At 50.3% G+C, this 14,939-nt stretch overlaps 1 protein-coding gene and 1 long non-coding RNA gene across 10 annotated transcripts in view; one reads left to right on the top strand and one right to left on the bottom strand.

Moving 5' to 3' along the window:
- Katnip (katanin interacting protein) overlaps window positions 1-14,939 on the top strand; it is a 160,821-nt gene that overhangs the window by 93,843 nt on the left and 52,039 nt on the right. For all 8 annotated transcript variants that reach the window (XM_020181975.2, XM_074059830.1, XM_074059832.1 and 5 more), the window contains 4 exons: window positions 6,574-6,746; window positions 7,556-7,621; window positions 9,629-9,720; window positions 11,160-11,259. In XM_020181975.2, the coding sequence (XP_020037564.2) occupies window positions 6,574-6,746; window positions 7,556-7,621; window positions 9,629-9,720; window positions 11,160-11,259 (431 nt within the window). The remainder of the gene's footprint in view (window positions 1-6,573; window positions 6,747-7,555; window positions 7,622-9,628; window positions 9,721-11,159; window positions 11,260-14,939) is intronic.
- Window positions 8,978-13,565, bottom strand: LOC141418586 (uncharacterized). 2 transcript variants are annotated; one of them, XR_012443222.1, is made up of 3 exons: window positions 13,370-13,565; window positions 11,820-12,030; window positions 8,978-10,261 (listed from the first exon to the last, which is right to left on the bottom strand). It is a non-coding gene; the product is annotated as an uncharacterized lncRNA (long non-coding RNA). The 2 variants fall into 2 exon arrangements; XR_012443221.1 differs by having other exon boundaries at window positions 11,820-11,917.

Below are 14,939 nucleotides of genomic sequence, written 5' to 3'. Positions count from 1 at the left end.
GAGCTGGCCTCAGAAGCTCCAGGCTCCTTTTCACCTGCTTTGCAACCCCAGAAGAAGAGGAGGCATGTTTCCTAATAGTCCCAGGGTCAGTCCAAGAGCCAGCTGTCCCCTGGACCAGCTGGCAGCCTCTGTGGTCAGGGATACACAGGTCAGATCCACCCAGAGACTAGGAGGATAGGGAAGGACGCATCCCAGGAGGAAACCAGGAGGCTGTTAAAGGCACAATGCCCGACAGACAGAAGCGACTGCTGCTGCTTTCATATCGAAGTCACCTGCACAGGACACTCGCTAAGGCAGGCGCACTTGTGACCATGGGCTTTCTGGCCATCGGGGAAAGAGGTGTGCACTGTGCAGGGAAATGCTGGCCACAGGTCCATCTGCTCACAATCAGATCACCAGCCATGCTGCCTGATATTTGGTTCTTACAACAGTGTGCCCATCGATGCTATAGAGAAGTAAGTGAATCCTCAGTCTTCAGGCAAGCTGCAACATCTGAGAGGAAGAAGTCATTAGTGTGGGGCCTTGATTGTCTTTTTGAAAATCAAATACGTTCCGGGCTTAAGAAGAAACACCAGCCGTAGGATGGGTGTCAGGATTACAGACGGCGCCCACTACAGAGAGATCCCAAACAAACTTTAGAGATAGCAAGCCAGCTCATCAGCCCTCAGTACTAATCAGCCACCCAGAAAGAGGTGGCTTCAGACCACATTCCTTTTATTATTGCTCACAGGTCTATAGGTGGCCAGTTCTGTAGTGAACTTACAGTGGCTAGGTGGATGGCCAGGATGGCCTCCCATGTCTGGCCGGCTAATGTCTGAATGCCTCAACTGGGCAGTGTTACCGACTAGTACAGCTGTCTCAGGACAGCCACAGAGCATAGAGGAAAAGCTCCAACATGTGGTGCTTCTGTGGACTGCTTGGTCATGACTGCTTATGTCCTGTCAGCCAGACAGTTACCAGGCCCAAGCCCACTACAGAAATAGACCCATTTCCCCATAGGAAATGCTGCAGTCACCTTACAAAGTGGCCAGCACGCAGGGGTGGGAGGAGGTGGTGGCCATTTTTCTGGGTCTCCTGCACCGTGGGCAGTAGGTAGCCTGGTGATGCAGAGCCTTCTTGGGGGTGCCTGGAGGCTTTGGGGTGTATAGGTGAAGGTCACTATCCCACCGTGCCCTTCCTCCTCCCCCACCTCCCACGTGGATTTTGGAGGCGAGTGTGGGCATCTCACTACACAATAAGCCACAACAGGCTATCATCCTGCATCTTTGCCACACCGCATGGTATAGTTTCCAGACCAAGCAGGCTACAGGGAGTGAGGGTGTACTGTGGAACTAGGGTGCTCAGCCCCATCTACAGGACACCACCACCCAACTCCAGTCAATGGGTACCACATGGCTTTTCTTCTTTATTTTGTCTTCGGAATGGGGTCACTATGTAGCCCGGCCTGGCCTGGAGCTCTCAATCGTCCTGCTTCCACCTCCCTAGTAGTGGGATTATAGGCATGTGCCATGCCACCAACCCCAGCTTCATAAGGCTTTTCAAGAGATGCTAGGAATCCCAATTTCTAGGTGGATTTCTTCCTTTTCTAAAGCTTGGCGTCTATTTCTAGTTTTAAAAACAAAACAAAAAAACAGTAAAACTTATAAAACACGTACCAGAACACAGGTTTCCCCAGCAGTCTTCAGGCTCATGCTCGCTACAATGGGCCATTGCCATTGTCAAGTTTCACATTTGCCATTTCAGCTGGCTTCTGATGACCTTGGGGACCCTGGTATATAGTAAGTGGTAATTTTGCTGAGACTTTGATTTCAGCTTTTTGATTCACAGCTGGTGAGAGGAGCAGGTCACCTGGCTTGTGAACCGACAACAGTCTTGTGGCCTTGCATCTTCTTGGTGACATGTGTGACATTCATGGTAAATCTCCCAAAGTAGTGCGCTTTTTGTTTTCTCTATAAGAGAGAAGAAAGCCAGGTGCCAGGGAAGGGAGGAAAAAGTGGAGTAATCAGAAAAGGGATGGTTCACAACCAGAAAAGAGCAGTCTGGGATAAATTAAAACATGAGATTTAGCTTTTGATGGTGGTTCAAATTTACTGTGTGAATAAACCCACCATCCTCTCCATCTATGGGGAGAATAAATTCACTACCCTATGGGGCTCAGGCCCGTGTTCACCCAAGTGAGCTATGAGAGCGTCAAAAAGAGTTAAAAGGTGGTTACCGCGCACACATGCACTGTAGGAGAAAGTGCAGGAGCTGGTCAGTGGCAATGGGACTAGGGAGACTCTGCCACAGCATGTGGGAAGCACTGGTCCTGGCTGTAAGAGTTGACCCTCACTTGGAGAAAGTGTGGTTTAGTTTTTAAATGCATAGTACAACTTTTAGCATAATACAACTCAAGAGTGCACAGATGGCACCATGATCTGTGGGGTCATGGCAGAGGAGTGCCACCTCCCACAGGAAAGATGCTGGAGTAAATGCCATCCTGAGGACCCTCTGCTGAGGAGAGCTGAGCGCAGACCTGGGTGACCGAGAACAGAGTGCCTATACTCTGGACACTGTGCCAGGTTTCCCAGATATCTCGGGACCACTGTCCCCTCCTAGCCCCAGACCTCTGCATAACCCTTGTCCAGAAGTTGGCTGTAAAAGGCCCAGGGTCACCACATAGCTCTTTTGTAGCCAATTTTATGAGTGTCACGTGCAGGAAATAGAGAAGGAGCTCATGGATTTCAGATTCTGCTTGTCCTGGCACTGCCAGGCCTCCCTCTACCACTGGCATGTTTGTTCAGCTCTGTACGCCACCTCCATCCCTCATGGATAGAAGCATCTCTGGGGGCCGAAAGGGGCTTGGATTCTCCAGTTGTGCTTACCACAGCTGTTGAGGAAGCTATGGGCTTTGGTGATGTTCACAAATGCTGAGGTATACAAGGTTTGAGTTGGAAGTCATTTCCCATCCATTCATTTGAAAAATGTTATGACCCCAGATCCAGGGACATTACAGAAACAAGATACATGTGACCTCGTGGTGTAGCTGAGGCCTTAGGACCCTGTGAGAACCAAGCCTGGAATGCCGTCGTTGTTAGCCTTCTCTCCTTGATTCATCATAGTCCCTGGCTCCTCATCAGCATGCTGAACTCTGCCCCCAGGACCTCAGTGCTGCTGCCCCTTTGGCCTGAACAGCTTCCCCCAAAGGGTAGTCACAAAGTTTGCTGCCTGCGGGCCTCTATTCAGTGTCCTCTTCCCTGATGGAGCATCTCAAATGGTGGTGTGTCCACACCTCCTCACTACCCCACCTTCACCTGTAGCCCTTATCTTGTGCATGTGTGTGACCTCCATGACTGTGAGGTCAGTGAGGGCCAGGGCTGTGCCTGTTCTGCCCAGCTTCGTAGCCCCATAGCCAGAGCAGCATCAGTCTGGCCAGGGAGGTTCACATGAGTCATGCAGCTCCTCTCACCTTGCATTCCTGCTTCAGCCATCCTGGGACCCGTATGTGTTTATACTCCAGGATTTTCACCTTCAGTCCAGCAAAGCTCAAAACTACTGCCCTCAGCTTCCATCCGTCCTTCTCCTGCCCTCCTGTTGACCCCAGGGAGGAGGATCCCAGTGTGGCCCTACCCACCCTTGGCACCCACCCTGGCCCCCATAACAGTAAGCATCCCATGTAAATGTCAGATTCCAGCTTTTCTGGACAAGAAAGGAAGGCGATTGTCCCATGAGGAGCACAGTCCTATGTGGGTGGCACCCTGTTGTGGGGCACATGGCCTAGCATGCAGCTGTGCCCCAGGCGCCCCCTTGGGTCCCTAGTGGTCATGTTCACGCCTCCTCTCCTGGGCGTCTGGTGGACCCGGACCTTCCCTGCCTTTAGCTCAGCTTCCCAGAAGAACCCACAGCACTCCTCAGGTCAGTACCTGACTGTCCTCAGGGCCAGCCAGCAAATGCTTCTCTGTTTCCTGCCCCAGAGACACATGGAGGCTATAGTGCCATTGTCAGTGCCAGTCAGGTTTTAGCCTCGACACAGAGTGTCTGTACTTCTGCATGGGGGACGGTGTGATAATTTGATAGAATCTATAATGCATAATGACCAACCAGCATTTCCTTCTCCTCCAGTCTTACATTGCTGTTTGTTGGGACCCTCCACCTCCACTCATTCAGTCATAGTGAGAAATATAATAAATTGTAGTTGACTATAGGTACCTGACTGTGCTGTACAATATTACAGCTAACTCCCCCATCTCACTGCATTTTGCTAACCGTGACCTGGCCTGTCTCTGCCCTCCCTCCCCTGTCCCCTTCCCAGGCTCTAGTGGCCTCTAGTCTATACTCTGCTACTATGTGATCAGCTTTATCAGATCCACAAATGAGTGAGAACAGATGGTGTTTCTTTCTGTGCCTGGCTCATGTCATTTAATAACATAGTGTCCTCCAGTTCCGTCTACATTACTACAAATGACAGGATTTCATCCTTTTTTATTGCTGAATAATATTCCATAGTGTATATACACCACATGGCTTTATCCATTCATCCACCAGTGGATGCCTGGGATGATTCCACATCTTGACTGTCATGATCAGTGCTGCAATAAGCATGGTGTGCAGCTCTCTGGGACATACTGGTTTTGTTTCCTGTGGACACCTACCCAGATAATGCTGGATTATGTGGTGGTCATATTTTCAGTTTTCTGTGGAATCTCCACACTTTTTCCCATAATGGCTGCACTGATTGACATTCCTACCAACAGTGTGTAAGACTCCCCTTTCTCCAGATCCGGCCTTTTTATTTTTATTTTTGATAACAGCCATTCTAACTGGGGCAACATGATAGCTTGCGTGCTTTTGATTCAATTTCCTTGACATTTAGTGGTCTCATATCGTTGTTGGCTGTTTGTATATTTTCTCCTGAGAAATGTTTATTCAGGTCTCCCCCCACCTTTTTTCTTTTTGAGAAAACCTCACTATGTTGCCAGGCTGGCCTTGAACTCCTGTGCTCAAGCCATCTTCCCGCCTCAGCCTCCTGCCTGGTGGGCCTGCTGGCATGCACACTACGCCTGTCTTCTACCCATTTCTCAGTCAGATTCTCATTTTGACTTATTCCTTCATTGGGATTGAGTTGTTCAGGTTCCTCATGTTTTCTGGGCTTTCACTCAATCACGTGACTCATTGAAAGACAAAACTGTTCTTCACTGATATCTTAGACACTTCTTAGTTTGGTATAATTCCATGTTTGTTCTTGCTTTTGGTGCTTGTGCACTTAGGATCTTGTCCCAACAGTGTTTGCCTATTTTCTTTCTAGTACTTTTATAATTTCAAATCTTACTAAATGTAAGTCTTGGGTCCTTGGCCCATTTTGCATTGATTTTGTCTACAGTGAGAGATGGAGAACTAGTTTCATTCTTCTGCATACTGGCATCCAGTTTTCCCAGCACCATTAATTAAAGAGTCTACCCTGTTTCTGATGTTTTTGAGCCCCCCCCTTTGTCAAATGTCAGTAGGCTGTAAATATGGATCGATTGCTGGATCTTCCATTCTGTTCCATTGGTGGATGTGTTGTTGCTTTGCCAGGGCCATGCTGTTTTGATTACAGTAACTTTGTGTGATGTTTTGAAGTCAGGTGTCATGATGCCTCCAGCTTTGTTCTTGTTGCTCAGGACTGCTTTGGCTACTTGTGGTCTTTTGCACTTACATATGAACTTTGTGGCTGATTTTTCTATTTCTGTGAAAAATGTCATTGATGTTTTGATGGGGATTGCTAGAATCTGAAGATCGCTTTGCATATGTGGATGTTTTAACATTAATTCTTCCAACCCACACACACACAGGGCCATTCTGAGCTCTCATTCAAATGTGGCATTCTAACAGGAGCCAAGGGCTGGCACAGCAACTTTAATCCCTGCAGCCAGGTCAGCAGATCAGCATGTCAGCAGGACAGAGAGTGCTGTTTCCCAGAAAGCCGCATACCTGGTCAGATACATAGAGCCATCCCCAGATAGCCATGGAGGACTGCTTCAGGGCCCCTCCTTCAGATGCCAGGGCAGCTGTTCATGTGGCACTGACGCTGTGTTAGTGCTGTAAGTCATCTGGAGGTGAACGGAAGTACAAGGTACGTGCAGATTCATGCTGCCTCCTACAGGGGCATGCACGCCCTTGCATTTTGATGTGCATATATATTTTTAGCTATTTTCTCCTTGGCCCCTGAACATGGCAGTATGTGTCTCTTAAGAACGGGGGCATTCATTTTACAGTATCGCTGTCCACTTATGAAATTCAGGACACTTAGCATTAAAATAACATTGTTGTCTAAACCACAGATGATATGCAGATTTCTCCATTTGCCACAATCTTATTCTTTATGGCACTTTCTTCCCCACCCAGGAGCAAGTCCCAGGGCCTGCTTCCCATGTCTACCTAGTCTCCATTAATCAGGAACAGTCCTCCAGGATTTCTTTGTCTTTCTCAACCTTGACATTTTGGAGGTCACTGGCCAGTCGTTTTATAGGGTGTTTCTCAGTTGGGTCTCACAGACTTTGAGCTTTACCTTGAGAGCACAACTTAAAGGAGTTCCCTCCTATTTTCTTTCCCCAGGACCTGGCAGCAGGCGAGAGAGGCCTCTGTCAGCAACCCGCAAAGCTGTGTGCACAACCGAGGACCGTGAGGAAGACGCCTCGGCCGTGCTTCGAGCTATCCAGGTGGAGAATGCCACCCTGCAGCAGGCCTTCCTCAGCAAGAAGGCTGAGATACCTGCCAGCCCACTGCAGGTGTGTGCACAGGCAGGGAGGGGAGCCAGGAGGAGGCCAGGGCCCCTCAGGTTCCTGGCAGGGGTCCTCAGTAGGAGAAGAGAGAGGCAGGTGGTCCTCCCTCAATGTCCCCCATGCATGGACAGCCACTAGCTGCCACCTTTTTTCAGCTTTTGTTTTACTTCTGTGCTAATCTGCCTCTGCTTCTGGTTAATTCCTTGTAAACTTTGGGTTCCCTAGATCAGGGTTGCAAACCAGCATGAGTGGAGTAAGTAGCAAAGCCTGGATCTCCTGGAGTTTGTCCCTAGGCTATGAGACCTGCAGGCCCTTCCTCCACAGTCTCTACCCTGTTCCCTGTTCCTGAACCCCCCAACCACACTCACCTGATGCTGTGCAAGTGTTTGATTTGCACCTGACGTGTTTGGTTTTGAGTGACCATCTGGAAGGTCATGATGTGTTGGACCAGGGACCAGTGGGGAGCTGGAGGCAGCAGACATGGCTCATCTGTCCTGCCAGAGAGACCCTTCCCCTTCAGCTGTCCACTGGAGTCTCACAGGGGCCTGAGATAGGCAGGCCTGTTAGAGATGAGGCTGTCGGCTCCAGAGAAGCCAGATGCTTGTCTTTGAAAAGCTAGCCTGGCTGCAAGCCCATGGCCCTGTCCGCACCGCCAAGGGCACCCAAGCAGCACCTGGTCTCTGGTCCTGGCCCTCCATGCTTAGGTCTGGGAGATGTGGAAAAGGTCCTGACTTCTCTGTGCCCTCCTCTGTGAGTGAGGGACAGGCAGTGGCGGCTTGGTTTCCACCTCACCTCCCGCAACGACATCTTTGCAGCATGCAGAGGAACCACCAGCAAAACCGTGGGACAGTCTGCTGAAGGCCAATGAGGAAAGCGTTGAGGTGAGCAAAAGGCTGGGGCGAAGCCAAGCTCCATGCATTGTGCATAGCCCAGGTGCCTCCAGGCACTCTCTTCACACCGTGCCAGCAGGTCCTCTCTGGACCCTAAGTGCCCAGGCCATTCTGTCCACCTTACAGGCAGAGAGACGGGGCTGGAGTTATTTGCTCAAGGTTACATGTTGAAGCCTAAACTCACCCAGGCCTGCTAGCTCTAGTTCCTTTTTGTTTCTATTTCCTGATGAGACAAAACAAAAGAGGATCTTAGTATTGGAAATAAAAAAATTATATCTGCTTGAGTCCCTCAAGTGTTTGTGCAAAGACGGCCCTACAAGCCAGGGATGGTGGTACATGCCTGTAATCCCAGCTACTTATTGTTAAGTCCCAGTCATGTGGCTGGGGTGCACGGCGTGACAGATTTCACAAAGGTCCAAGTGAAAGCAGAGGCAAAGTTTTACTTATTTTCCAGAGGAGGAAAGGGCCAGATGCCATAGACAGCATCTGTGCCTTGGGGTAGTTGGTATGAGCTTTTAAGGGCTTTTGTGAGGAGGGGTTGTAGGAGCATGGGTGGGGAATGGAACCAAGTGGTCCTTGGCCCACTTGAAAGATGATGGGGTGGGTATCACTGATTAGATCAGCACATTGACTAGGGTGTGGCTTGGTCAGGAGACATGTGTTTAAAGTCTCTGGGTACCGTGGTTTCTCAGAATAGAACAGAGAGAAGTTACTGGCTTTGTCTGGGTTGAAAAAAGGTCAGCAAGGTTAGGTGGGAGCCATAGGAGGGTTGCAGCGACCCTATCTGAAAAACAGCTAAAGCAAAAGGGTGTGGTTCCAGTGTAGAGTGCCTGCCAAGTAAGTGTAGGGCCCAGATTTCAGGCCCCGGTACCACCAAAAAAAGGACGGCCCTGCAATTAAGAATGTGAACTACTATCAAGTGCCCGAATGTCTTTGTTTGACTGCACAGATCTATGTTGTGTGCTCAGAGTGTGGAGGTAGGTGAAACGGAGAAGTCCCTGGCCTCATGAAGGTTGTAGGCCACTGGGAATCAAACTGTAAATCAAGGGTAACTTCAGAAGGGGAAATCAAAGCAGATAACAAGGGAAGGAGATGTGGCCATCTGCGGGGCATGTCCCACTTGAGCTGAGCCGGGCCTAGAAGAAGGAGCCCCCAGGTAGAAGGAACAGGGATGAGCTTTGAGGTGGGAATAAGTCCAGCTGCCCTAAGGAGCAGGAATAGGAAGTGTCCCTGTGGGATGGGGTGGGCAGGACAGCACCCCAGAGCCCCTGAGGGTAGGAAGGTCTCTCTTTCTTTCTTTCCTCCCTCCCCTCCCCTCCCCTCCTCTACTCCCCTTCCCTTTCCTTTTGCAGTACTAGGGGCCTGGACCCAGGTCCTCACGCTTGCTAAGCAAGCACTCTGCCACTTGAGCCACACCCCAGCCATTTTTGCTTTAGTTATTTTTCAGATAGGGTCTCAAGTTTATTCTCAGGCTGGCCTCAAACTCTTGATCCCCCAGCCTGTGCCCCCAGATTACAGGTGCGCATTGCCATGTTTGGCCACCAGCCAGTATTTCTGACAGGTGTACAGTGTCACCCAGTCCAGCATTTCTGGAAGGTCTGATCCCGAGCCCAGAGCTTCCGACCACTAAAATGGTCTGCAGGTAAACATCAGGGCCGGCTTCCAGTTGAGATGATAAATGAAAAAGAAGGGAAGAGGCTTGGAGAATTAAACATCAAAGTGCTCAGGAATGCTGGGAGTCCTCTGGGTCTGGTACTGTGTAGCAAACAGAACGGGGGCTTGAGTTGAGACACTGAAATGTTTGGGAGAGAGAAACATTAAGTAATTCCATGAAGCAGATGCTTCCCAGGGCCTCCGAGCTCCTACGAGGGGTTCAAGATCTGTTGGGCTGTCTCCCTAGGCGGAGCTGAGAATTTCCGTGCCTTTGACAGTGGTCCTACTGGTTTTGGCTGGGTGAGTTGCCTCAGATGCTGATTTAACAGGCTTTTCCATCCTCAGCTGCTCTCCACTGCCGCAGTGACCACCCCTCCAGAGCCATCTAGGGCGGCCGTCAGTCATGCCATGGACAGAATCGGACTTTTGGGAAACAGGTACTTAACCAAGGTGGGCTCAAAACCCACACAGGAAAACACAGCAGTGCAGCAGGCAGGGCTGTTACCTGAAGGCTTCTTTGCTTTTCCTGCCTTTCTCCAGACCATTGTAAACCACACCTGCACACAGTGTCCTGCCTGGCACCCTCCAGTCCAAAGCAGGAAATGGACTGGGTTTCCTTCAGGCAGATGGCTCCTGGCCTGTTCATCTTGGTCTCCAGCTGTGTAGACTACAGCCTTCTCCAGGTCCCCATGGAATGCCTCATGTAGCCCAGGGTGGCACCTTGTCCCCAGCTGCCCTAGGGCAGCTTTTCAACTCCTTTTCTCTACAAAAGTGTGTCAAAATGCAATATTGTAGCATCAGATCCAGGAATTATCAAGTTTTATTATCAAAATAGAGGCTTCCCTCTAGTCTTCAGGAAAAATTGATCTTCAATAAGATGAACACTCTGGAACCTGTAGTTTCACACACATCTTGACATAGAGGCATACTCCAGAGTTGCTGTGCACAGTTGTGCAAGTTGTGGACTGTGCAAAGTGCCTGGATGAGGGGCAGAAAGGGGCTGAAATGCAGCCTGCATGGTCACTAAGCGGCCCTGACCTGAAGCCACATCAGTATAGAACAAGGGACTTGACTAGCCACACTGTGTGCCTGCCAGGTTTATGTCCACCCTGAGGGAGCTCCTGTTTATAACATGTCCAAAGAGTGAGCAGGCTCAGGGCAATGCCATCCATTCCCACCAGCATCTGCAAACCCCAGATGGAAACCACACTCTGCTCTGCCATGGCCGTAAACGAGCCCCGGTTCCCTGGGCTGTGCGGCTGGTTTACACCTGAGGGTTCAACAGACAGGCAGTGCACACATCACCAGCTTCCCACTTCCTGCTCAGCACCCTTTGTGCTCAGGGTCTTGTGGGTGCTTGACCTTAGCCAGAAGCTGTGGGGTGCTGTGAAGCCCCTGTGGCTGGGTCTGGAGTGCTTGTGTCCTCCACACCGAGGGGCAGAGCAGTTCTGTTTCTGTAGAGGGCCTGATGGAAAATCCTTCAGGCTCGGTGGTTGTTTGGGGCTTTTGGTGTTAGATTTAATAGTCCTCTAAAAACATAAAAGCCATCTAGCTGTTAGGTCATACAAACACAGGCCTTGGACTGAATTTGACTTGCAGGCCTTAGTTCAGCTAACTCCTGCTCCTGGCTCTTTACAAATTTCAGTTGGCTCGGGGAGGTCAGCTGCTGTCTGGCCTGTCACTAATAGTGCAGCTGCTTACAAAGGGAGGAGTGGGGCCTGCCTGGTGCACCTCTGAGATGTATGCAGGGTGCAGAGTGGCTTCTCAGTGTTCCTTCCCCTGGGGTAGGAGAGTCAGCAAGGCACCTTGGACGGGGCTATTCTCTTTTCTGTATCATGTGTTACTGCCTGTTTGCCAAAACAGTATCCTATTTCAGACAACAGCAGAAGCTTCTGGAAGTCCTACAGGCCATCGAAAGCGACTCTGCCCATCTCAACACAGCTGCACCAATGGAGGAGCAAGTGCTGGACCCAGAGGTGAGAGCCCAAGCTGACAGGGACTACCAGACACAGTCGGTGTGGTGAAAGTGAAGGAGCAAGGGGCCCCTCGGAGCAATCGTTTCTAGTTGGTGGGAATTGCTGTGATGGTCATCATCTTAGCATCTTTCCATCCACTCACCTGAGTCTCCATCTCCCCTCCTCTCCAGCGAGACCCCATCTCAACAAGTAAGTTGGGCATGGTGGTATCTCCATGCTGTCATCCTAGCTACTGGGGAGCATAGGTACAAGGATTACTATCTGAAGCCAGCCGGGTCAAAAAGCAAGAGACCCTATCTGATAACAAACCAAAGCAAAAAAAAAGCTGGGGGCCCGGCTCAAATGGTTGAGCACCTACCTAAGACAGCACAAGGTCCTGAGTTCAAACCCCAGTACCTCAAGGAAAGAAGGAAGGAAGGGAAGAAGACAAGAAATGCAAATTAGAGAAGCCCTAATATCCCCTTTGACATCTGCCTTAACAAATTACTTTTGGTGATGACCTCTACTGCTGTCAACGTCGCCACAAGGCTGTGCTGTCATGATTGCTGGTAGCTACGTACCTGGATGAGATACTCTGGAAAGGCAGAATGCTGGGCTCAGGACAGGTCTCAGAGACACTTAGGGCTTCCCTGCAGGAGCTCTCCGAAGATCTAGAAAGCTGGACACACAGGTGTCTGTGACAGAATTGTTGGAAGCAGGAAAGGCAGAGAAATTGCAAAATGTCTCCTAATAGTGGCGTTAATCAGGAAAGTCCAAGAGAGCACTGTGCGGCTGCATTGGAGAACAAAACCATGGTGGTGAGGATTACACAGACAGAAAATGAGAAGCATACAAAGCTAACTGCAAGCGGCAATATGATCTTCATCCAGTTCAATACAGTTGTCACATCCGTGCAAGCAAATGGCTGTGTGAGCATGCACGTGGAGCTGGGATCTAAGAGACAAGGATAGCAGATGTGATGTGTGACACTTTTCTCTTTTGTGCCAGATGGTGTGTGTCCCAGCATATCCTTCTACTCCTAGCTTTATCAAAAGCCCACTCGTGGTCATTTGGAATGGGGGTCCCATTCTTACTACTGGCCAATGAGGACTTAACTTGAGGCCTTCCCAAAGCCCCATGTGAAAACTCACATGACAGCAACAAGGGCCTGGGCTGGCCTGGCCTGGTGTTCCTACTTTGAATCTAGCACCAGCATTTAGGGATTTTGTGGCTCTCAGGCCCTGGCCCTGGAATTCTGTGGCTGTCACATAGACCACCCCACAGGCACCGAGAGGACTGAACAGAAAAGGTCTGTGAGAAAGTGCTACTTAATGCCTGACCCAGGGTGGTGAGGACTGTCCCTATCAGTTCAAAGTTGATCTTGGAGAAATCCCAAAGTTTTGCTCCCCACAGCACAAAGGAGCAGCTTTTTCAGCCATGGAGATTTTAATTGCAGGGTAACTTCAGCCTCATTAAAAAGAGCCGGATTGATTGAATTTCTTTAGAGGAGGTGGAAAATCCAGGGTAGACTGACTTGCATAACAAAGAAGCAAGGGCAGCAGGCTTTTGTCACTCAAAGTGCCACCTTGGAGGGCCGCCCCCCAACCCCTTGCAGGGATGGATCTCACTCCCACTCCACTGGCTCTAGTGTTGTGCCCTTAGGCTCCATCTAACACTGCTGTCCTCAGCTCTGTTCCCTCCCTTGGTCCCTAAGCACTCTGAGACCCTCAGTCTCCATTGTTGCTGTTGAAAGAGTGGAGTGTGGCTCCCACACAAAGCTAACGCTGGGTGGTGCCCTGACCTCAGCCGGGGCATATGCCCAGCCTTGAGCCACCCCCCACCGCCAAAGTGGGGACTTGGTAAGGTGGACAGAGAACACCAGAAACTGGGGGCTTTCCAGTGGAGTCACCTCAGGCCCCAGAGGGTTTCAGAGGAGTATGCAATTGTGACACTGCCAGCAGTGACACATCTTTAGTAGAACCTTCAGCTGCCTCATGTAGAAACTCGCCCAGGAATCTGCACATTTCAGATGGCATAGGCAGGAGGCCCACTCCCTCCTCCTTCCCGCCAGCCAACACAGCTTTCCCACCTCCCTAGAAGTTCCCACAAGCCCTAGCTCCTTAGTGCTCACCTCCTGGTGAAGTTTGTCACCATTCTGCAATCCTGGGACTCAGGCCCAAGGCAACACAGGGCCTGCCAGGGCCCTGTGCAGTGGTGAAGGACTACCAAGACAAAGCTGTGGGTCCCAATCAAAACGCACTGCATACTTGCTGGGAGTGCCAAGCTAACCTGTCTCCTCCTAGTTCCTGTCCCCTCCCATGCCTGTCCCCATCCCCAGGTGTTGCAATCACTGCTCCTGCACACACGCTGGGAGCCTTCCCACGTCTCACTGGCTATTAATTAAAAACCTAAGTGGGGAACAGTTGCTATTCATTTGCTCAGCTCCTTGCTCATAGGCCATCGCAGATTACCAGTGCTAATTAACAGAGGGCCGCGCATGCAGGGAACGTGCCATTTTATGAGTGACTGATCCGTGGCCAGCGCAGCAGTCGGCCCTGGAGGGTCTGCAGGAACCATCACACAGGGCTGCTGTTTACTGATGACATTCACGCAGACCAGCCAGCCTACCCAGGAAGGAGGCAGGCAGTAAAACCAGCCAAGGAGAGCATCAAGGAACAGATGCCCTCCAAGTGCACACGGTGGGGCATTCTTGAGTGTTGACATCTTGCTTAACCTCCAGGCTGAGTATTTGCATGGAGATGGCACCTCACTTCCTGGCCAGGCTGAGGGATGTCAAGTGATGGGCCCAAGGTAATGGGGGCCTTCCTTACCTTCTGTTTTAGTCCACTCAGGCTGCTGCATCAAAGAGCACACAACTGGGTGGCCTAAACAACATTTTTTTCGTTTTTTTAAATTACAGTGCTGGAGTTTGAACTCAGGGCCTCACTCTTGCTAAGCAGGCTCTCTACCACTTGAGCCATTCCAGCAGCCCTAACAAGATTTATTTTCTCCCAGTTCCAGAAGCTGGAACTAAATCCAGGATCAACGTGTTGGCAGCACTGACTTCTACAGCTTCGCTCCTTACCTTGCAGATGGCCACCTTCTTCCTGTGTCCGCACATGGTCCTATGCATCACTGGTATATCTCTGTGGTCCAGATCTCTTCTTCTTATAAGGACACCAGATTGGATTGGGGCCAACAGCAATGGCCTCATTTTAATTTAATCACCTCTTTAAAGGCCTTGTCTCCCAATGCAGCTACATTCCGAGATACTGTGTGTTAGACCTCCAGTACATGAGCTGGGCCACAGCACAGCCCCTGACACCTCAGCAGCTGTCCTGGCTGCCTGAGAACATGACTCTGCATGGTGGGGAAGCCAAGTAAGCATTTAGATGGCATCTGAGGCTTTTTAACATTTTTATTTATTTGCAAACCCTTAAACGTAATGGTTACTAAGTGCCAGGATACACTGTCCTTATTCTTTTTTTTTTATTGAGTTTTTGTGGTACTGGAGTCAGAACCCAGGACCTAATGTGTTAGGCAAGCACTTGCCACTGAGCTGCATCCCCAACCTGGTCCCTAAACTTTAAGTGCTTTACAAATGGGAGTTCATGCAAGCTCATAGTAGTGTAGGTGGCAGATGCTCTTCTTTTTGTTTGTTTGCTGGTACTGGAGTTTGAACTCAGGACCTTGCACTTGCT

Source organism: Castor canadensis, chromosome 17 (genome assembly GCF_047511655.1).
Source record: "Castor canadensis chromosome 17, mCasCan1.hap1v2, whole genome shotgun sequence".
NCBI lineage: Eukaryota > Metazoa > Chordata > Mammalia > Rodentia > Castoridae > Castor > Castor canadensis.
Note: the sequence above shows the minus strand (reverse complement) of the source record. Positions and strands in the feature narration are given on the sequence as shown.